Here is a 22,683-nt window from a genome sequence, read left to right on the forward strand (position 1 = left end):
CTTAAGATGCAGTATTGATTAAAAGAGTAACTGCACTCTGCCGCCTCTCGTGCATCTGCCTATGTGTGTGTGTGTGCGGGTAGGGGGAGTGGACCATATTTATTCTATGCTGTTTGTGCGCTTGTATTCATGCACATGCGCTCGTGTAACCGGCCTCTCCTCTAGAGAAAGTTGGTCGGCCCCCTCTGCCCTTCAAAGTCATTTGGAATTCATCTGCAAGCCTGACCCTGACAGCTGTTTGTTTTTCCTCTCCGGAGAGAGGAAGAGGAATGGAGGGATGGCAAAGGGGGGTGTGGTTAATGAGTGAGAAAGTGATAGATATTGGGGAGGACAGAAGAAGAATGGAAGCGAGGCTTGAGTGGAAAAACTTGGGGAAAACCGCGGCGGAGGACCGCTTCTTCTTTCCTGCCTTAGTGGTCTCAGTGCTGTTTGGTTTGTTGAGCATTTGAGACACACAGGACAATAAGTGGTGCTCTGAACGGCTTCCATTAGTATCCCTCATAGACCACTAGTTTCAATGTGCTGTATCTGTGCAGCAGCATGAATACAAAGCAGGGCAAGGCGGCGGAGATAAAAGGACAGAAGGGTCTCTAAGCAATCCCTGGGTGTAAATATAGGTTTTTTATGAAAAAAAAAAAAAAGAAGCCAGTGTGCTGTATTAGTGTGTCATCTGGGATCAGTAAAATAGTTAAACCCTCTATGGCTGAGTGTGATGAAGAAGGAGCCCCGGCGGGACGGAGGTTTTGCTCGTTTTCTGCGCTGGGCGAAGGTGTAAGCGAAGGAGGAAACGGGCACAAAGGAGGAAGGATGCCGAGAGACGATGTCTAGAAAGCGGGCGGGTGGAAGGTGCTGGGGAGTCATAGGTGAAAGGAGAGCGGGAGGCGGGAACAGGAGGAAGAGGAGGCTCGTGATTCGATAAATGTGCAGCGAGGAGCGGTGTCAAGGGAGAGGTGCTATCCTATTTTTATACTTCTCCTTCTGGGAGCCCCGATTCACTCGATCTATCCATCATAATGACAGAAACCCCCAAACTCGCTTGTGTTTTTTTTCTTTTCCCTTTCTCCTCCTCTGCCGTCTTTCTCTCTTGCATCTCCTTCTATTTTTATGCATGTTTTATTGTTCATTTTTATTGGGAGTTTGTACTGTAAATGAATTAATGGACGGTACATTCAAGCCTCTCGCGCAGAAATTGCTTATCGACTAACAATAACTATTTTAAGCGCACACAGCTCAGAGCAACAATGAGCTCACATGGACAGGACATCCACAGCGCTCTCCATCCCAGCCTGATTTTGCCTCCGTGCACACACATTTTTAGCGCTCGTCCTTACATTGTCGCAGGCGATTCATTTGGCCGTAGTTTGTGTGTATTGATCTGTGTGACTTAGGCATCGTAATCTTCTCGGCTTGCCCAGTAAAGAGCGAATTCAGGGCAGATACGCACTTTCCAGCTGGAAATCAGCTCCTTGTTTCCTGGAAAATACATGTTTCTGGTAATGTAGTGTTTGTTTATGTAGGGACGCTAAAGCTTTTAATTGAGTTCAGACTTTAAGAATTTTTTTTTATTTATTTCCCCCCTCAGGATACACACAGGCTTTGTATTTGTTTGTACTGCTCTGTTTACTTACCCATGACAGGTTTGTTGCAGTACCTGTGGTCTTTGTTGGGAGTTTGATTAAATTCCTCATAGAGGGATTCATCATCTTTAGCGGACAGAAAAGAGAAAATTACAAGCCCATCAATCCTCGTGTTTGATCTAGCTCTCAGCGTCTCCCTTTGTGTGTTTTGCCTTCTCTATTCTATGTATACAGACTTTTATTTACCTTGTACTCCTCAGACCCACCGTGTTTGTGATGTTGGGAGGTCATTTGTCTCTATGTGAGAGCTGTCTCGTCTCCCCCACCCCAACCCGGCGCTTGTCCTATCTGGGTCCTCCAAATCCTCTCGGGTGCTCATCAGCATCCAGAAATGGGAGCGTCTTGAGATTGTCTTTTGTATTTATATCTTTCTTTTCTGCTTTTATTACCGACATTTACATTCCTACGCGGCGCTGTGCAAATATTTTATTCACTTTAGAGTCTTTTCTATCGCGCAGGACCATCAAAGAGGCATCTCTAGGCCCCAAAATTTATTCTGCAGAGCGCGGCAATGACCCCAAATACAAAGCCAGAGTAATAACCGAAATACCTCCAGTGACAAAACGAACAAAGATCCGAGCAACAGTTGGTATGCCACTTTGTGTGAAGTTGATTAATGAACAGAGTCTATTTATGAAATTAGTTTTTAAAGTATCCTTGTTTTTAAAACTTTTACACATTCCCTTATGTGTCTAATGGTCCTATCTGACTTCAGTCATGCATCCATGGACGTAGGTTTCATTTGACACATTAAGTCTCGAGGTTCCTCCCCCAGGAACATTTTGAGTGTCAGACACTTCATTTCCTGCATCCTGGCGAATCTTAATGCACCAATTTGTGTCTTTTCTGCATCAATTCTGCGGCAGAAATGTCTTTATGTACGTCGAGGAAAACGCAATATCGAGGCACCAAGTGACAAATCAAAATATAATGCGATGTGTATGGATCTAATTCAATTTTCCACTATATATATGGTGGTTGTTTGAGCTCATAATTAAATAAAGATCTGGACTTTCTGCTTCTTTCGTGTTTTTATTGGAGGGAAATCTATGCCCGTGCGTCTGTACATTGTTATCTTGAGGCTGCTGTTGCATGTTTACTATCAGGAGAAAGTGCCATGCAGAGCCCACGAGACCAGAACAGTGTCATTTATAATAGCTTCTGCAAGCAACAAGCTGGAGCCAATACAGTGGAAAATATATTTACAGCTGAAAGAATGAAAGAAGTCGTCACACGCAGCATCATGACTGCAATCATTAGACAAAATGTGTTGATAAATTTCTACCTTTTTGCTTTTTTGATATATATACTAAAAAAATGTGTGACTGAAGTTGCCGTTTATATCCCAAGTTGAGACTGTCAGCCAGCATTTTCTGTCAACGAATATTAATTCAGCTTCTTTCTCTGTGTACAACGGTGGCATTATGTACACAAACTGGCATTTAAAGGCTGAAAATGAATGAATGCTTGGTAGTGATGGGCAGAACTGAAGCTGGTTAAAAGATCCAAGCCAGTGAAATGTATAATATTGTGGTGTCAGTTTGTTGACGCAGACATTTTTGGCCTCAGACAACAACAAAACAACACTTTTTTTCTTTTTTTTTCAAGTGAGGCACAAGGGTTTCATAAAAATAAGTTGGCTTCATCCAGTAATGGTGAGTCACAACCAAACACAGTTGTTGGAGTGTGGACCTGTCCTCCAACATGGCAAGAGGTTTGGATGGTGTAATCAGCTGTTGCTGGATGGTCAACAAATCTGCTGATGATGCCATCACAGTTTGTGGCAGGCTGATGGTAACGTGACGCTGCCAGTGAAATGTTTTGATTTTTACTAACACATAAATGTCTGTAATTTCTGAAATGTCTACATAAATGTACCCCCGGAGAGGTGTTTATTAGCAGCCTCTTGAACAGAAAGTCAAATAGACATGTTTGGGTCTCTGTGCAAAAATGATTATAGCACAAATCCATTATATTGAACCTTTTTTTTTAGAGAAAACCTGCTTATAAGCAACTACGTTTTGCAGAAAGTATATTATTATACAAGCAAACTATTTTGAACATTTGAAAGAAACATGATTTATTCAGAGAGATTTCCATACTGAAAGAGCTGCAAAGTCCACACAAAGACGTAGCAGAGGAGGATTGTGGCGCAAGTCAGCAGCAGAACCCAGAAGGCCACTGATTGTGTCCTGTGAGGGACCATTATTCTTACACTTAAATTTCTTTTCACGTGTTCTTTGGATAGGTTTAGGCACCAAAACTATATGAAGATTTGAATACAGGCCTTTCACAACCTGTTTGGAGCTTCTCCTCCATTTTTTTGGACGATACACAAGAGTCGCATATAAGAGGGAGAAAAAAAAAAAGAGAAAAGAGGGATAAAAGGTTTTCTTTTTGTTATCAGACAATGAGTATTTGTAAGTAGGAGTTGTTTTTTACCTCGACATGTTTCGACTGCCACTTCAGTCTTCCTCAGAAACGTCATCTGACATCTGTCGTGACATGTCAGCTGGTGGTTTCCTGGAGGCGTGACCCACCTGGCAATCTGTCAGATTTGCCCGACAGGCCACGCCTCCTGCCGCCTGGTGGTCTCTGCAGGAGAGCGTCCCATGTGTGGGACAGCATGAATGCCCCCTCATCATGGTGTCTTTGGCTCGCCTCCTGATTTCATGGCCTCCTTGATCCAATGTTTGAATTTGTTGCTCTCCGATGCGATGGTCTTTGCGTTGTCCCAATCCGTGATGAGGTTGTTTCTTTTGCAGTGGTCTGATATGGCTGGTTTTAGGTTTCAAGAAAGCAGAACAGGTTGTCTGTCGGACAAATCTGACAGATTGCCAGGTGGGTCACTCTTTCAGGAAACGACCAGCTGATAAAGACACGTCACCGCAGACGTCAGTGATGTTTCTGAGAAAGACTGAAGTGACAGTCGAAACATGTCAAGGTAAAAAACAACTCCTACTTCAAAATACTCATTGTCTGATAACAAAAAAAAAGAAACCTTATACCTATAATCAGAGCAGACAAAATGAACCCAATCACGCTATGGAGTGAAGATAGGTTGGTCAAAGAGTTTTGTTTTCACTCAATGTCTACTGACAGTTTTCCCTTAAAGTCTGGTTAGGTTTAGACACCAAAGCTGCTCGGTTCATTTTAAGACAATCCCAGGGTTGGAAGCCTGGTTAAGTCTAGACACTACTTAGGTTTAGTGTTAGGTTAGCTTAGTTAGAAAAAAGTACAGCTGGGGTTATAATACAACCCTTTCACAGCATTTTTTAAACCTCATCAAGTCGAAGAGTCCCTTCTTACCTAATATGCGATTGATTAGCTGAAAAAAAGAGCGACTATAAAGCAGTAAAATTAATGGTAAATGCATGTTGATTAGATTTGTATTTGTGCTGTGTCACAAACGTAATCTTAGAGAAAATGTGTTTTCCTCAAAGCATAATTGATAATACAGTTTAGGTGGAGACAAATGTAATTTTATGGAGACAGGGTTTGTATGAATTTTTCATAAGGACCACACATAGAACGTCCGCGTTAAAGCAGAGCTCCCTCCCCGTACCGCCTTCATTTCGAAGGTCAATAAGGCTGTCAATCAGTCACTCCGGTGCTTTTTTGTGCACGTGTCTGGGTCTGCCACGTTGACATTCTGTTGACAATGTGAGGACATTTGAGTAATCTTGGAGATGTAAAGGTCAAGATTCTGTTCTGAGGAGAACACTATCGGACCACGGCGGCTCTCCACCGATAACCCTCTTTTACTTTGCTTTTTATTTCAACAAAACCCTTCTTTTAACATCTCGTGAAACACAGCGCGTCGGTGTGTGTCAGCAAGTCAAACAGTCAAATGAGCATGGAGATGAAGGCCATTTCATGTACTTGTGCTTGGATGTGTGTCAGTGTGTCTGCGGTGCAGGGTTTAAATTCGTGAGCTCAACATAAAATAGAAAAAGCACTCAACCTCCCTGACAATCCCCTCTTTTGCTTTTTAAATCAGGTTTTACAAACACCCTCCACTGCTCCGTCCACCCATCCATCCTCTCCAAACTCCAGATTTCAGTGATTTCACTGGTGTACAGAATCAGTATTATTCCCGCTATCAGTTGCTCGGAACATGCAGTATAGTGCTCGCTGTTAACACATGCATTAATTCTACCCTTTTAAAAACAAACGGGCGGCATTGTTTCTGCTATACCGAGCAAAGGATCTCTCTCTGTTGTTGTCACAGCGGCTGCCGTATAATGCACGAGCATCTAGGTTTGTCTTCCATTGTAGTTAAATTAAACAGTGTGGAAAGCCTCCAAAGTCACTATTGGGGGAAGGAGGAACATCTGCTAAATGGTCACATCTCACTCTCGGAACCATCGCTGAACCAGACTTTACCTGGTGTGTGCATCAGCGTGTGTGTGTCTACGCCTGCGCCCATGTACGCGTGTGCTTGGCAGTGCAGAAACCCTGGCTAACCCCCTCTGTGCTTCCCAATGTCCTGTCTCTGAAGAGCTATGACCATTAAGCAGCTGTTCACTTCTAAAGCCGCGGAAAAAAATGAGAGAGCTGCAAGAATGCAAATGAGTCTCGGTATGCGCCAAAACTTCTCCGGAGGGACACACTGTTAGGTCACAGACACACACACACACACACACACACACACACACACAGAGATGCGCGAACACATACAGTACAGTACATGTGCCGGCGCGCGCGTTTACACAGTCGCAGTTATGCACTCGCATGCAGCTAGGTTAGCCTCCCTATTATGTAGTGCAAGGATTCTCTTGAGTATCAAATGATCGTGCTGTAACTACATTTCTCTTGGAATTGCAGAGGAGAGGCTTTAAAGTCCAATACATCTGATTAAACAGACTCCAGGTACAGACTTCTTCCACTGTAACTACCTGTCTCGAGCAACACATTCCTATTTGTGTTACAGTTTTATAAAGTGCCTCCCTTTCGCGCCGTAATTGTTTCGGTCCATTAGGATGCGAGCGTTATTACGAAAAAGGAGCCTCACACTGTGAACTGAAACAAGGACATTGTTCTGAGGACGCCGGCGATGTGTTTAGAAAGCGCCTCCGTTGTGTTGCTGTCTGTGGTGCTGAAGCCGGTCTTCAGGTGATAGGAGTGTGTGTGTGATAGTGTGTGTGTGGATAGAGAGGACTTTTTATTTTTTTCTCGTCAAGAACAGCAAGATAAGCACACAGCGCTTTGTTGATCTTCATGGGCTCGTATGATTCGTCAACGGAATGAGTGTAAAAGTGTTGACAAACGAATGAAAATGTTGACAAAGAAACAACAGTAGGGTTTTTTTTGTTTGTTTGTTTGTTTTTTAAAAAGCGAGGTTTCAGCTCAGTTGTAGAGAAATGCATTACTGGAATGCTCCCCCTCTTTTTCCCTGAGATGTGATAGTGTATAGCAGAGTCAGCCTCTGGGTAATGAGAATATATGGTGAAAGGTAAAGCATTTGATGTGATTTTTTTCTTTCTTTCTTTCCTGTGCCCTAGTTTTATTCATGCTAAGTCTTACAGGAGGCTGACACCAGTCATTCGTTGTGAATACATTTATTGTGTGTTTGCGCCCATACATGCGTGTCTTTTTTTTTTTTTTGTGGCACATGTGCGTGTACTTCCTGCGCTCCCTCCCTAATAAGAGCTTAACCTTATTAATCACATTAGTGTGCCGAGGGTGGCTCTGGCGACGCTCACGTATGCTTCCAAACACACACACACACACTCGTGCACACACTCAGACATGCGCACACTGGCAGAGGCATGTCAATCTGTCATTAGTTAATAGCTCATTAGCACAAGGTGATTAATTACTCTGGCAGGGTGTGGGGATGACAAGGATGGGGGTGGGGGGGATGAAGGAGGAAGGAAAAGGACCATGGAGACGGCAAGGCTTTGCACTGAGGGAAAAGAGCCAGAGTTGGGGAGGGTGGAGTGAAAGAAAAAAAAAAAAACTGGTAACCTCCTCTTGCTTCCCGTAGAACGGTTTCACCACTATCGATTTCTGCAGAACATGCGAGTGTGTGTGCGCGCATGCATGCAGGGTCCACCTTCCTCCTGGAGGTGTTTTGCTGGTCTGTGTTTTTTCCTGTGTCTCACGGGGATCAGCTGTAAAGGTTAACTAGTCTTTTCTTAAGCTTTCAGCCTCATGACAAATGACCATGTTCAACCCATGGGGCACCTTACAGCACACCTTCCCTCTCCCTCCCGCCCTTCCTTCTTCCTATCCCTCTGTGTTTCAGTTCAGGAGACAGGTAGCGGGGAGGAGAAACAAGGGGAAGTAGGTGGATGGAAACAGGCAAAGGTAAAAAGGGGAGGGTGGTGGGGAGGGGAAGAACTAAAAGTGTCACTGAGAAAAGAAAGGAGGCGAAGAGACAGCAAATAAAAAAGAATTGGAAATATCCGAAATAGCACAGTAGGATTGTGTAAATTGACAGCTTGCGATTCAACCTACCTAGTTTGAGTTTTGGAAAACCTGATATTAACCTCAGAGTGTAACGGGGAGATAAAGAGAGAGTGTAAATCTGCATAAAAGGCTTAATGTTCAGAGGTTTTACTTCATCTCGCGGTTCTACATGATCCTCGCGCACCTTTGCCTGCGTGACCTTTCCGTGTGCTCCCTTTCGTCGTCCCTCCGAACACATCCCTCCGCTTCTCTTTACATCCTTTCTGTACAGCCTCGTGTCCTCCATACCGAATTACGGCAGGTTGAATGGACTCTCTGGTGAATCGCGTGGAGTGGGAGCCTCTCCACATATACATCCAATATATATGGTTATACAGATATGCCAGGTATAATGATGTTGAATGGCATTGATAAATAACCTGCGTGCGAAAATGCATCACTTTCCGCTCACATGTGTGCGTGTGCGTCTACGTACACGTGTGTGCGTCCCGCAGTGTGTGTGTGTGTGTGTGCATGATGAAGTATTACAAGGTGTTTTCAAGAAAGCAATTTGTTTCTGTCTCAGATGGGTTTTTTATCATGACAAATCGACGTGAACCTCATCTAGAAATCCAGCGTCTCCTCCCGCGCTCCCTCCGATTCTACCTGGGCCGCGCTCTCAACTTTAATATGATGAAGTCATAACCACAAGCCATCCCCCCTCTCCTCCCCTCTTCTCGCCCTCCCTTCCTGCTGTAAATCGACTCTCAACACCTGTGTATGCAAGTGTGTGTGCCGAGGGGGGACCGAGTATCTGGCCCTTGGTGTGCCGCTCTTGATCTCCCCATGCATATGTGCGAGCATGCGTGTACGTGCTCACACATGCCAACGGCGTATGTGCACGGCGGGGGGGTGGGGGGGGTTGCCGTCGCGCACGAGTCGTCGTGTGACTCGTTGAGGATGATAGATGGCGTCGGAGAATGTCACATGAAGAAATGGAAAATGAGGCTGACAGTGGTCCTCTGGAGTGGTGGCTCAGGGGTCGTCCTTTTACCGCTCATCCTATTATCCCTCTATATTGCAACACACACCTGCTTTGTGTCAGCTACAGCTTCTTCTTCTTCTGAGCAGCAATTTTCTACCCCGCTCTTCAATCTGTGTGAGCGTAGTCTCTTAGATCACATGTGTGGCAGCAGTTGCCCCGTCCATACTGGTTCCATATTGTTAAAGAGGAAAGAAAAACACACCAATTTTCCACATTGGCTCACCATTAACTAACTAGCTAAAGCATCATTCATCTCAGTGACGCTGAATTATCTCCCGATGATGAAGAGCTTTGATGATGCAGGGCTGTATAATGTCTTATAAGTGACTTAAGTGATGTGTCTGGATGCATACTGAATGCTGATTAATGTGCGCAGTAATGTGGGATTATGTTAATATTATAATAGCATGATGAGCCGGATGACCTCAGCCTTGTGGTTGATGTGTGACAGGATGTCTGCCCTCTACTGGGCAGCGTGAGGACCTTCACTCACCTGGTAACCTGCTACCTGAGCTGGTGGCTGGAGTCTGTGTGAGGGGGACAGAGACACAAACATTATCTGACTAGCTTCATGCTCAGTGTGCTGTTTATCCATATCTGGGAAGCTGTATAATCCTTAATTTGAAAATGATTGCTCATTTTCAATGATTTTATATCATGTGAGGTTGATGTGTGGTTGCAGGGGGGAGAGTTTGCTAGAAAAAAAAAAAGCAGAAATCTGTGGCTGCCATCCTCCTGCGTTGTTTGACATTGTTCTGCTCCTGTTTAGGGACATTATGTGGATGTGAGCGCGCCCATGTGAGATCTGACATATTACTGGCTTCATCGCCGCAGTGTCCTCTGCCCTTCCTCCCTCCTTTCCCGCTCCGCATCCCTGCTCCGCTGCCTCATCTTTTCTCCTTTTAACCTCAGCCCCGTCTTTTCCTCTCCTTCCACCTTGCCTCAACTCCTTTCTTTTCCTCTCACCACCCACTCGCTTGTATCTCCTATATATCATTTAATCCTTTCTCCTCCTCCCTCTCTTTTTTTTTTTCCTCCCCGGCTCGCCTTTTGATGTGCATGCTTTGTCACATTCCCATGATTCTGTCACTCTTTCGCTCCCGAGCGCTCGTGGGCTCCATTGCGTGTTCCCGCCCTTGTTGCCACCTCCTACCTCCTCCTTTCCCTCCACCACTACGCTCGCCCTCTTTCACTGTCTCACCCCTACCCCCTTTTTTTTTTTTTTTCCTCTCTCTCCTTTGGCTCATTCGTTAGCTCCCGCCGTCATCCTTCCTCCCCCTCCATCTCGGTGGTGCGACGTTGCTGGGAGAGAGAGAGAGCGAGCGAGAGAGAGAGCGAGCGAGAGAGAGAGAGAGGGAGAGAGAGCGGGTGTGTTGAGTCTGCTCTCAGTCTCAGCTGTGGGCAGATGGAGGATGGAGCCACAGCCACATCTCTCCTTGTCTTCTACTCTGCCTGCCACAGGCTGAAAGGCACTCTCACTCTCAGTGTTTCCTCATCCATCCATTCCCCTCCAGTGCCCGAGCCGGCCTTGATCTGTGACGGATTGAGCAAAAAAAGAAGGACAGAGGACTAGAAAACAAGAGGGAGACCAAAGAGAGAGAGAGAAAAAAAAGACCTGCAGTCTCCTGGAAAGAAAAAAAAAGCAGTGCAGGGCATTGCGCTCATCTCTTCTTCTTTTTTTTTTCCCCCCTCTGGTGTTTTGGTGTGTGGCGTTCACCGCTGCAGTGCAACAGCTACACGTGTGCTGGTGTGTCGATCCACACTGTGTAGCGCGAAGAAGTGTGTGCGTCCTCCTGCCTCTCCTCTCTCTCTCCTCCCGCTACGGCGCTCAGGTAGCGGATTGTGGCTTCACAGAGCTCACTGAAAACAGACAGAGAGGGGAGAAGAAAGGGGGAAACAAGAGTGAAGAAGAGCAGCGGCTGAGGGAGAAGGCGAACGAGCCAGCGAGCCAGCCAGCGAGCGGCGAGGACTTTTGGCAGCAAAGGGGGGAAAACAAGGGGCGCGAAAGATTGAGAATCAAGAAAAGAGGACTCTTAAGGGAGCAGAGAGGAGTGGAGCGTGGAGGAGAGGAGATAAGGGTCGAGGGTTAATCAGAGAGAGCGACAAGTACGGAGCGATGCATCACGCCGGCAACACAGGAAGAACCAAGACCCTCTCTCATGAGACAGGTAAGACCCCGAGGATACTTCTTTGTCACTACAGCGATCAGATGGCATTGTGCTATATTCTCTGTAGACAGCACTGTAAGGAACAATAGAGCCCACGCTGCAACTTGACTGTAGCCCATCCATCCCCGTTTCCTCCTGCTGTGGACGGACACACACGCGGATCTTGAATTATTTCTCGTTTTTTTCCCCAACTTACACATCTTGAATTTTAATGCCTCGCCGCGATGTAGGTTATATACACATATGACGGAGAGCGTGTGTGCGAGAATGTGCGAGTTCACGGTGGAGGCGGTGGTTGGTGATCAAACGGCATACATCTGAATAGAACTTGGCTTTGATGTGCCCTTGAAGTTGAGATTGGCATCCGCGAATGCCAGTATTGCGATTTTGAATGTACGTGGGTTTTTTTTTTTTTTTTGGGTTTTTTTTTCTTCTTTTTTGGTCATTGATTTGAAGTTGGTGTGCCGAGTCTTTGTGTGTCAGGGCCCCCCCATCACCACCACCACCACCACCTACCCGCCCCACACCCCTCCACCCTCTGGTGAGCTCGTTCCAATTGACGGTGATTACAGTGATTGACAGGCAGCTGATGGGAAGAAATGGTCGCGACACGGGTTTCCCCTCTCCCAAATCAATCCATAATTTATTCATGTGTGTGTCCCTCAATATTTACAAGGTTATTTCGAGGTATTTGCCTTCTCTAATTCAATTTTGATTAATTGATTGCGTATTTAAATGCGGTGGGGCTTTTCATTTGAAAAATCAAAGTGGCCGGAACTCCATGTGTGAATTGTGCGGGCTATTTTAGATCGGCGGGGGGTCATATTTAGCATGGCCGGCAGAGGAGTCTGACCTCCGAGGGAAAAAGGTTAAGTGTTTCGTCGCCGTGCCTCTGTGTCTGTATCCGTGTGTGTATTTGTGTTTGTGTGCCAGTCATATAATAGTTGTTTGATTGCTTTGTGGGTGTGAGGGGACTGCTAGGACTCGTCAAGCTAATCAAACAGTTCCCACAGACAATCACAACGTGGCACACACCCCTCTCAGCAGCTCTGACACATCTGCCTCCTATCTGAACAAACATTATGAATTTACAAGCTAGACAGGCGTAATGTGCTTTTTTTTTTTCATAAGATAAAGGCAACATTGTCTAAGGAAATACAGGCCTTTGACAAGCTCACACACACAAACTCCCCGAAACCGCCCACACGCATACACTTGCACACAAAAGCACCCACCAACACACACACATCTGTTATAGGGATCCGGCCCAGCGGTGGATAAATGTGCCTTTCTGATTGCTGCCACAGACAGGACGTGATTGGCATGGCAGACCAGGGAATTAGCCATGGTTTCCATGGTGACTAATTAGGAGGGTCCTGACTGGTGGGTTTATGAAGACAGATGACAGATCGGGTGGTTCACTTCCTGCTTTGCAGATCGGGTGGTCCCATTGGCTGGCGGGACCCCCTGCCGTCTGAGACAGACAGAGCCTCTGCAGGCCGCCGTCCACGTGCTCAGCTGTCACCAAATATGCAGGAAATTAAGACATATTCGAATCTTCAGATTAATTTTTGTTTATGTGTGTTCTAGGAAATAAGCCCACCTGACTGAGCACATATTTACTCTAAGACGTACTTTGGCTTGACCACACTGATGGGTAAATAGAAGCCCAGTATATCCTCGTTGCTTAGCCGGAGCTTCACACAGTAAACACCACATGTGCTCCGCTGTAGGCTAAACTCGCCCGAGACGTATGCATATTTAGAGACTCATTCAGAAGACACCCCTTTTATGTGACAATAAACAAGTCAGAGGCGCACACGCACACACACACTCGCGCTGATTATGTAGCTATGGGGCATGTGAGAGAGAAATAGGTGTGATTGGGTCCATCTGTGGCGGAGAAAGAGAGAGAGAGACACAGAGAGAGCTCCATCTGTGGACACCTGCCCTTCCTCCAGGCTACCGTCCCTTTTTCTGTGAACTGCCAACAAGATCTGTGGTTGCACAGGTGCATGTGCGTCTGTGTGTTTTTTTCTTCTTTTTTTTTTCTTGTGTTGTTTTTTTTTTCTCACAAATCCAAGGGATGGTCTGTGTGTTTCTGAAATGTCTGGATCTTATTGTGAGGAATTTCACACTGTGTCTAGCTGATTTCAAGCACATTCGCGAGAGCTCGAATTCAAAAGAGCTTTCACTGTGGACGGAAGAAAAAAAAAAAGCAAACGATAACGTCCTTTCTTACTCGCTGTTAACAGACGTCGGTTGTATCAATAATTCATGTATCTTCGGTTATATCAATGCAAGGCTTTTGGTGAGTCATAGCAGGAGAAACACAGGTGTAATTTATGACACAGTGCATTACATTGTTCCTTCTGGTGTTGTGCAGGTTTTTTTGCAGGTATGAGGCTTAATTGGACATGTTATTATTAGTAGCAACACCTATTATTTGTTTTTGCTTTCCCTGCTGTGACTAATTAAATGTATGTTACAAAAAATTGTTATTTCTTTCCAGCAAAAAAAAAAAAATCCAGGCACCAAAAGACTTTTATTTTCTTTTCTCTGTATTTCTCTACTACCAAGTGACACTCACTGTACCATAAATAGTAATGCTCCTGGACACAAGCACTCACAGCCTACAGCACACAGTCGGACACCTTTAAAAAACACGCTGCCAGAGAAATTTTGGGATAACAGGTAGAAAAGAGTGAGACCTTACCTTGGGTTGCACTCAGCTATCCGTCTTTGCCTCTCTCCCTTTTTCTCTCAGTCAGGCACCAGCTCCACCTAATGGCCTTTACAGGTACTAAGGCAACACACACACACTCAACATTCAGACAGGCTGACACTCACACTTTGATTAAAATGGCTGGAGCGCGGTTCCAAAGATGAGCGAGGTAGTTAGGAAGCCACTGAGATAATGGTCGTGATTTTTTTTTTTTCCTTTTTCCTTTTCCCTTTTTTTTTGTGGTCGGACGCTATTTATTGGAACACAACCTCTCCACGCGGGGAGCGAGGCAGAGGGGAGGGGAGGACACAAAAGGAGAGGTGATTGGAAGAGGCACAGAGTGGGAGAGAGAAAAAATAGCAAAGCGATTGAAGAAGACGTGCGTGTCACGGCTAAACAAATAAGCATGTGTGGGAACAGATGGTAATAAAGTTCTCTGTTACAAGACTAGTGGCTCGTACGCGCAACACACACACACACATGCATCGACACACACACACACACAGACCCGCAGACGCACAGCTTGATTATGCAGAGTATTGGGCCGTGAGTCATTAAGACTTTGCCTCGCCGAAGCTGACTCAAAAGTGAGCAACGACAGTCATCTACAAAGGCCGGTCACTAGCAGTCATCTCTCTTTCTCCCGTCCCTGTCTTTACTCCGTCCATCTGTCTCTGTCTGCCCCGCTCGCCCTCCGTCTTTGTTTCCACCTATTTTGGCCTCTTTACTGACTCTTGTATTCTCTTCACCCACTGATTCTCCCCCCTTCGTTCTCCATCACATTCGATTCCTCCTCTCTGTTCCCGTCCCGCTTTAGGAAAATGAGTTTTTCCCTCTACTTTCCATCCTATCTTCTTAAAGCCAAAATGTGTGTATAAGTTTGTGTGTGTTGATGTGTGAGGGCGATGTGTCCTCAATCACAGTGAAAGCATTTGTTTCCCTCTGCCAGGGGAGATAGATTATGTATTTCACTCCTTTTCGTCGCATTGGCTTTTTTTTTTTCTTCTTCTTTTTTTTTTTTTTCTCCCTCCATCACGCGTTTTGTCCTCCCCACTCAAGGTCATTTGGAAGATTGCTTTCAGGCCCCCTGTGTCCTCCCCAACTCGCCATGTTTTATTGTGTGTATGGCCGTCAGTGGCGGCGTATAATGCGTTTGTGCATGTCTGAAATCGTGGAATTGGGGGGGCTGTGTTTTTTGTCTCGTTCAATCTGTCCCGTCTTCTCATCAGGTAAGCGGGGATGTGGTTTGTGTTTGCCCGCGCGGGGCCCGCTGATGGAAAAGCAGTCAGCTTGGCAGTCGATCTCCAGTTTTCAAGTCGGTTTCGAAGAAAAGCAAATGGGGAAGGAAAGGAAATCGTTACGATTAAACACAGCTGATATTAAGACGTTCGGATCTTGGAGTGTTTTTTATTGAACATGCTTTAAAAGTGAAATGTTTCAAAAAGGTTCCCTCGCAAATTTTATAGATGCATTTTCCTACGTAAATATTTAATGAGTTTATTGATTCCTCCAGTGTGTATGTGTGCCTGCTGTAAAGTGTGTGGCTGGTTTTTGTATGGACGGTTGGAGGTATTAATTTTCACAGTGGTGATTTGGGTGAGTAAAGGGCTGGCAAGCTAACTGGTGTTCTCAGCATGCTTTTGAGCGTGTGTGTGTGCGCGAGTGTGTGTGTGTGTGTGGCTGATCAGTGAGCTGGCTGGTTTTATGCTTCACTACCCTGGCTGCTCATCCATGTGTACCATCTGCATGTGGCGCTGCCATGTGTGTCACCTATACCCCAACACATCCCACTCCTCTCCTATCTCTAACCATCCCTCCATCCACACCTGACACTGTCTCATTGTCTTCTTATCTCGCCGGCTTCTCCGCTTTCATTTAAAAAGCTAATTTATAAAAAGAGAAGGAAAACAAAAGCTGACATCGCAGTTAATTTAAATCCTTTCAGTTACTTTGCGCCGCATATTAATAACGAAGAATAATATTTATACGTGGCTCTTCATCATTTTTATTCACCTTTTAATTTTCCCTTAAGCAACAAACCATCATATCCTCAATCAGTGCAGCTGGGTAAGATGCAGCGTGGCGCCATTTGTTAGCTACGCAACGCTAACGCTCTAAGTGATCGATCCATGCCAAAGCTAACTATGAGACAGATGAAAGTGTCACAATTACAGTCAGGCTGAAGTGATGAATTGATCCCTGCATTTTCTGCTGGAAAGGAGTTTTTGTCTTAGAGACGCCATCGTTCATCTACACAGCCTCATTATACCTTCTGGTGTTGCAGCGACAGCCGTGACTCATTGACTCATCACGCCGTTGTTTGTAAACTCGAAACCCGACTAACCATTCTCCATTCCATTCTTCATCTTATCTAATGTTTCCCGTTCCTCTGCTATCTCTGCCTCTCTGCTGCTGCTGCTGCTGCTACTACGAGCTCCCGTCCACGTATCCTTCTCAGCACCTCCCTTCATCTTTAATATCCTTCTCCCCAAAGCACTGACTCCAGCTTCCTGAACTCTTCACCTCTCCTTTTGTTCTCTCGCCTGCATCTCTTCCTCCCTTCTACTGAACGCTTTCCTCAGGTCTGCGTTATTAACATAAAAAAGGAGGAGAGACTACCTTTTTTTTTTCTCTCCAGCCCAGACTGTGAGTCACTCCGCCCTGCCAGCTACAGGCTGCTTCCCTGGCTGTCAAGTCGCGGCAGATGTGAAACCGATTTTAAGGGATGGGGTGAGGACAATGGCTCGTGCGTTACAGAGGCTTGCATCCAGCAGTTAAAAAGAACTGTGCTGCTGCTGCTGCTGAACAGTCAGGTAGATGGCTGCGCTGCTTCTGGAGCAAAAATAGGTCAAATATAGTATTGTTTCACAAGCAAAGAAAGGGAGCTGCCTTCTGCTAAGCAATAGAGGAAATGAGGCTACTCTTGTAAGTGATGCTATTCTATATTTGCCTGTGTTGTGTCAGGGCATACCTTATCGAGGTAATTCCCAAGCATAGGGGAAGCGGTATTTGAATAATGGAGTGGCTTAATGCATAAATGGCAGTGGGGTAAGTGCAGAAGTGAGGTAGGGAACCGCTTCTTTACAATACTATATTCATCTCCCCCGCCGGACTGCTGTCACATCCATTCTTAAGAAAGATATCATCGATTGCATGCGCGCTTTAAATCACGAGAAGGACTTCAAGCTTGTCTGCATGCAGACAGTAATGCATTACAGAGTTAGTTTTATTACTTTTGAATTACTTTGATGAACACACTAAAATGGCTCATCCGAAAAAGATACATTAGCCGTCCGTCATTTTTGCGAGGTGGATGACACATTCAGCTAAAATGTTTTTTCACTTTTCCCTCAATTAAGTCGACGTAATGTTCTCACTTCCACGAGGAGACGATAAAAACGGAGAAACGTCGCGGCTTCCATTTTCTTTCTTTCTTCATTTCGGCATTCTCTCGCCGTGTATTTACAGCTCAGGAGGGATTTACTCACTACATGCTGCATTATATTCACTTTGAACCGTACCACTGTGACTTTGAAAAGGCTTGTAAAGGTCAATGTAGTCGTGCTACACAAATAAAGCATTAAACAACTTTGTTGCTCGGTGCATAACGCAAAGCTGCATAAGAAGTTCTCCTTTACACCAGCGGCATTCGTCTCTGTCTCATCGTCATTCATGGGCTTGAATGAATTAACACACAAACTTTCACCAGATAGTGGCTCCAGCTGCTGCACTAAACAGAAGGTGTGTTTTTGAGGAGACGGGGCCACTGTGACCTTGCCTTCGGATGATGACAAAGTGAAACTCGGTCTATGCATGTATGTGTGTGTGTGTGTGTGTATGTGTGTGTGTGTGTGTGTGTTACTAATGACCAGTGCTTAAGGGGGAGATGAGGGTAGATGGGCCATGCAGCAGGGCAGAGGGGGCAGGGAAATGATTCCATCGATCATTCTTGATCACCTAAACAATGTCACACTGCACATTCATCTCTCTGTGTATATATATATATATGTGTGTGTGTGTGTGTGTCTCTCTCTCTCTTTGTGTCTCATATTGACACACATTGCGACTCTCACCTCTTGTCTGTCTAACCTTTCCCTGTGTGTACGTACACATGTGTGCTTCCAGACTGATGCTGCGGCGACGGGTGCTGGCCAAAATGCCAGCTATTGCATATTTCCATTAGCATTGTGAAGGCTGGCCGTAGATTGCTATTGATTGAACGATGGCCTCCGTTCATTGGCTATTCAGTCTGAGGCGCACACACTCGTGCACCAGAGTGGGTGTGTGGAGTGTGTGAACCCAGACAGAGTTTTAAATGATTTAAAAGTTCAGACTCTTCTTTCAGTTTCGTTGTATCTGTCTGACTTCTAATGTCATGCATGTCTAGTTAAATATTTCATTCTTTTTTGGCCTTTTTTTAAAAAATATTGTGCTTTGGAAAATAAAAAAATCGCAGCGATATGACTTGTTATTTGTTGTTGGACCAGCCTGGCCGCGATGTGTGCGGCTGTGGGCTTTGACAGGGACTTGAAGACGGCGAGCTTGTCGATGGCTGAGCTTTGGATTTTAAACAAATCAATGCCAAGTGACTGGACCCCGGAGCGACTTCTTAATGAGAACCACTGCTCAGAGATCTCCATACTCTCTCTCCGTCTCCGCTTCGCTCTCTCTGTCTATTTCTCGCCCGCTGCTCCGTCTCTATCCCTCACACTGTTTTTATTTTCCAGCGCGCTCGTTTCTCTCACCTTTTGCCCTTTTGCCCACCAGAGAAACACGCTCGTATGCACATAAACACACACACACACTCACAACCGCACACCTCTATTTTATTTTCTTTAAAATATTCTTCGACAGCCCGGTGTCAGACCCTCCAGTGGCAGCGGCTGTTCGTGTCCAATCTATGAGTGTCACAGCGGGAGAAAACTGCGCTTCTATATCCAATCACAGTATGTCTTCACTAGGAAGAATATAGTCAAAAGAAAACTGAATAAAACCTGACACTTGATAATGCACATACTATTAATATTACCTACTATTTCCAGGATGGGAAAAAAATATAGTGCTGCACATGCAGGTGTGCGCAAATCCTCCAACAGCTGCATCTATTGTTTAGCATTGTGTGTGCGTGCAAGTGTGTGCCTCTGTGTGTGTGTGTGTGTGTGTGTATGTGAACACGTTGAGGGGATTAAGGATGTAATGCAGGATTATCCAGCAGGTAGACTTCCCACTTCTTCTGCTGAGGAGGAGATGGAGAGGCAGAGAGGATGGCGGCGAGGTAGAGATGGATGGATGGACAGAGAGGAGAGAGGAAAGAAAGCAGCAGGAAATTCATTTACCCTCACAGCAGAATTCATACAATGAGGCAGTTTTAAAGGATTCCACATGCGAGAAATGCTTTAAAAAAGAATTACTGAAGAATGTAATCAAATATTTACATATGTTGCATAAGAGACATCAGAAAAGGGTTTTTTCTTTTTCAAAGATCCTGCTTCAAAGTTGTTCACATGATTAGACAAAATAATACATCCATACATTTATGGAAATTTACACTTCAGACCTTTGGTGGTTGTCCCACATTCACATAGTAACCCCACTTATCTCTGTTGTTACTCGAGGAACAGAAAACAAACTAGCTCCAAGATGATCTAAGAGCTCTAGTAGTTTCATATTGTACAAGCAAGTCAGCGTTTCATCTTGGGGCAAAGTCGTTTAATGATTTATAGACATGGCGTAAGATTTTTTTTTTTTTTCCACACCATGACACACTGGAAGCCTGTGTAATTTCTGAAGAAGTGATGTGGAAGTGTGTGAGGGGAGGAACGAGGGAGGAGAGGAGAGTGATGGCGGCGGTGGTGGTTAATGGTTTTGTACTCTCCGGGTGATGCCAAAACATTTTTATTATTTTTTATTATTTAAAAAAACAAATTTTCTGATCCAATAATGGGAGAAAATCATTCCTCCACCTCGCGTGTTTGTATATTTGTGTCAGCTAATCTGCCTTTGCTCTTTTCGTCGTAGCTCTTCACATTGTTAACTGCACAAAAATCAGTGTTCGAACATAACGGCACATATTCAAATATAATGAGACTTGAGTCATTGCCATTGCACTGTTCAAAGTGGTTTTTATTTAGTGCAGCACACTGCTTCAAGGTCCCCACTGCCTTTTCTCATCAACAATTGCCAAGTATTAAATAAAACATGAGACATAAGAGCAATGTGAGCAAAGGAACCCGTGTTCCCCGTGTAAAGCCCACACGAGGTGATAGAGGCGATCTGACACACACACATACAGCATCCAGGAGAGGGGGGTGACAGAGACTGGATCTGTGGCTTTTTGTAATTGTTTTGGACTAATCCTAGTTTTAATATGCCTCTCGCAGCAGGGAGGCCTTCACGCCTAATAGACACCATGGATTTGTTTAATTACGTCTGTCTGTGAATGTGCAAGTGTCATGTGTGTTTAGGGAGGAGAGAGAGGGGTGCTTCAGCGCGCCACTTTGATGGCAGTTTGTTTTGTGTAATTTAATGAATTTAAAACCACCATAGGAACAGGACACGGAGGCCTAAAGAGCATCTCTGCATATAGACACAACGCTCCACACATGGATGATGGATACACACACACACACATCCAGCAAGTGAACCCTTGGCAGTACTTCTCCAGTCTGTTTGAAGTAGTGTCTCACGGGAGACTATAGGACTGTGGCAGTGTTTCACCCACTCAAACACACACACACACACACACACACACACTGGCTCGCAGGGAAAGAGGGATTGCAGAGAGAAAAGGCAGACAGAGGAGACAGTAGGAGGAGTGCTTCTCCTCAAACACACTCCAGCTCGTCTCATCCCTATCTCTGGGTCTCTCGTCGCTCTCTGTGCAGACATAGACAGGGAGCGCTTGGAGAACAGGTTGAGGTTGTTTACAGCCACACTTCTTCTTCTTCTTCTTTTTTTTTCTTTCTCCTCCTCTTTCCCGCCCCCCCACCGGTGCCCATGCGCTCATATCTCGTTCTATCACACTCACACCGACTGGGTGAGATTGAAACAGCGCACCGGGGACACAGCAAGGATATTACCCAGGCCGCATCAGCATCAGACGGGAGACTTGTCGTTTCATTTTGTCGCAGTCTCAATTAGAATAGCTTGGCCGGAAGGAGATGACTTCGGCCGCCGGAGCTGAGAGCAGACGCCGAAGCTTCCCTGATAAAAAGCCGCCCCGCAAGAATATGTTCTTTCAAAAAAAAAAACCCCAGCTAAGGCTCTATGACCGAAATTCGCTCCTCTCTGCCTCTTTAGTTAGCTGCGTGACCCATTGGCGGCCGCACAAATTTAAAGCCCCACTAGCCAATTTCAGGGCCCGCAACCTCATCTTTGAGAACAAACAAGCAATACAAGCAAATGTGGCGTGGAATAAATAAAGTAGGAAATCAAAACATGCCACATGAGTGACGGCCGAGTGAAAGGGATCAAGGCGCTTGTTTTGTGTTTTTTCTTCATTTTTTTTTTCAAGTGTGACTTTAAAAGCAGCTCATTTGAATATTTTTTTTTCTCTTTTCCAGCCTCAACTAACAGCCAGCCCACTAATGCCTCATGTTTTCTTAAAACAATGGATACATACACAAGCGCATAAAAAAAAAAAATCACAAATGCACAAAACAATCCCAGTTAAAGACAGTGCTGCAACGCTGCCAATCTGCAAAAAGCTATTATTTTAGTTCCTTGTTCTGCTGTTTTTGGCTCTTGTTTTCCAGACAATCCCCTCCCTAAACCCTGTAATTTCCTAGTGGCTCCTGCACGAGAGCAGGTATGCGCACAAGGTGCCGCATTCAACCATATCTCTTATTTTCTGTCATCCCTCTCTCTCTTACTCATTTCTCCAGACTTCCCTTTGGTGTCCCCTGGTACGGCAACAAAAGCAGCTAATGGAGAAGGAATGTACGTACACACAGGCACAGATGGAGAGAGAGAGAGGGAGAGAGAGGGAGACGAGGGGGGAGAAAGAGAGAGAGAGAGAGGGGGTGAGGATACATTGAGGCAAAAGAAAGAGGGACAGAGCCTTGTAGAAACAGAAGGATGGAAGCAGGAGGGGGGCCACGACAGTGGAGCGGAGAAGAGAGTAAAAAGCTCTCAGACATGTTGCCAATGTAACACCCTTGTTCCATGTGTTTCCGCGGCTTCTGCTCCAAGTTGTAAAGTGGTAGTCTGCGTGCACTCGTTTAAACCGCACACGCAGACTCGTGGATGTGTAGGACCGCGACTCGTTTATTTAGTCTGGAAAAAAGAGCGATGGATGCAAATAATGAAAGCTGCGCGTCAGAGTTTCACCTCTCCTGTGGGGTGATGGTTTTTTTTACACTGGCTAAGTCCACAGATATTCAATGAGAGCAACATGTCTTTTCATTTCTTTATATTTATTGGATGTTAACGCCAAACATACTTGTAAGTGAGAGCGGAGTAGAAAATGTCCATCTATGCAGGAGCAGGTTCCTTTTTCCTCTTCGCATGCAGGATTTGAATAGAACACACTGAGGTTGGTTGCAAAAAAAAAAAAAAGAGGCATCCGTCCAACCATTATCTATACACCGCTTAATCCTCACCAGGGTCATGGGGGACTGGAGTCTATCCCAGCTGACTCAGGGTGAAGGCAGGGGACACCCTGGACAGGTCACCAGTCTATCACAGGGCCACACTTAGAGACAGACAACCAAGCAC

General features: G+C 45.3%; 1 protein-coding gene across 1 annotated transcript in view; it reads left to right on the plus strand.

Moving 5' to 3' along the window:
* The window catches only part of tenm2a (teneurin transmembrane protein 2a), a 168,027-nt gene that overhangs the window by 44,505 nt on the left and 100,839 nt on the right, over positions 1 to 22,683 (plus strand). Inside the window, exon 6 of the mRNA XM_008278130.1 lies at positions 19,519 to 19,530. Within this exon, the coding sequence (XP_008276352.1) occupies positions 19,519 to 19,530 (12 nt within the window). The remainder of the gene's footprint in view (positions 1 to 19,518; positions 19,531 to 22,683) is intronic.

This window comes from Stegastes partitus, unplaced genomic scaffold (genome assembly GCF_000690725.1).
Source record: "Stegastes partitus isolate 25-593 unplaced genomic scaffold, Stegastes_partitus-1.0.2 Scaffold116, whole genome shotgun sequence".
NCBI lineage: Eukaryota > Metazoa > Chordata > Actinopteri > Pomacentridae > Stegastes > Stegastes partitus.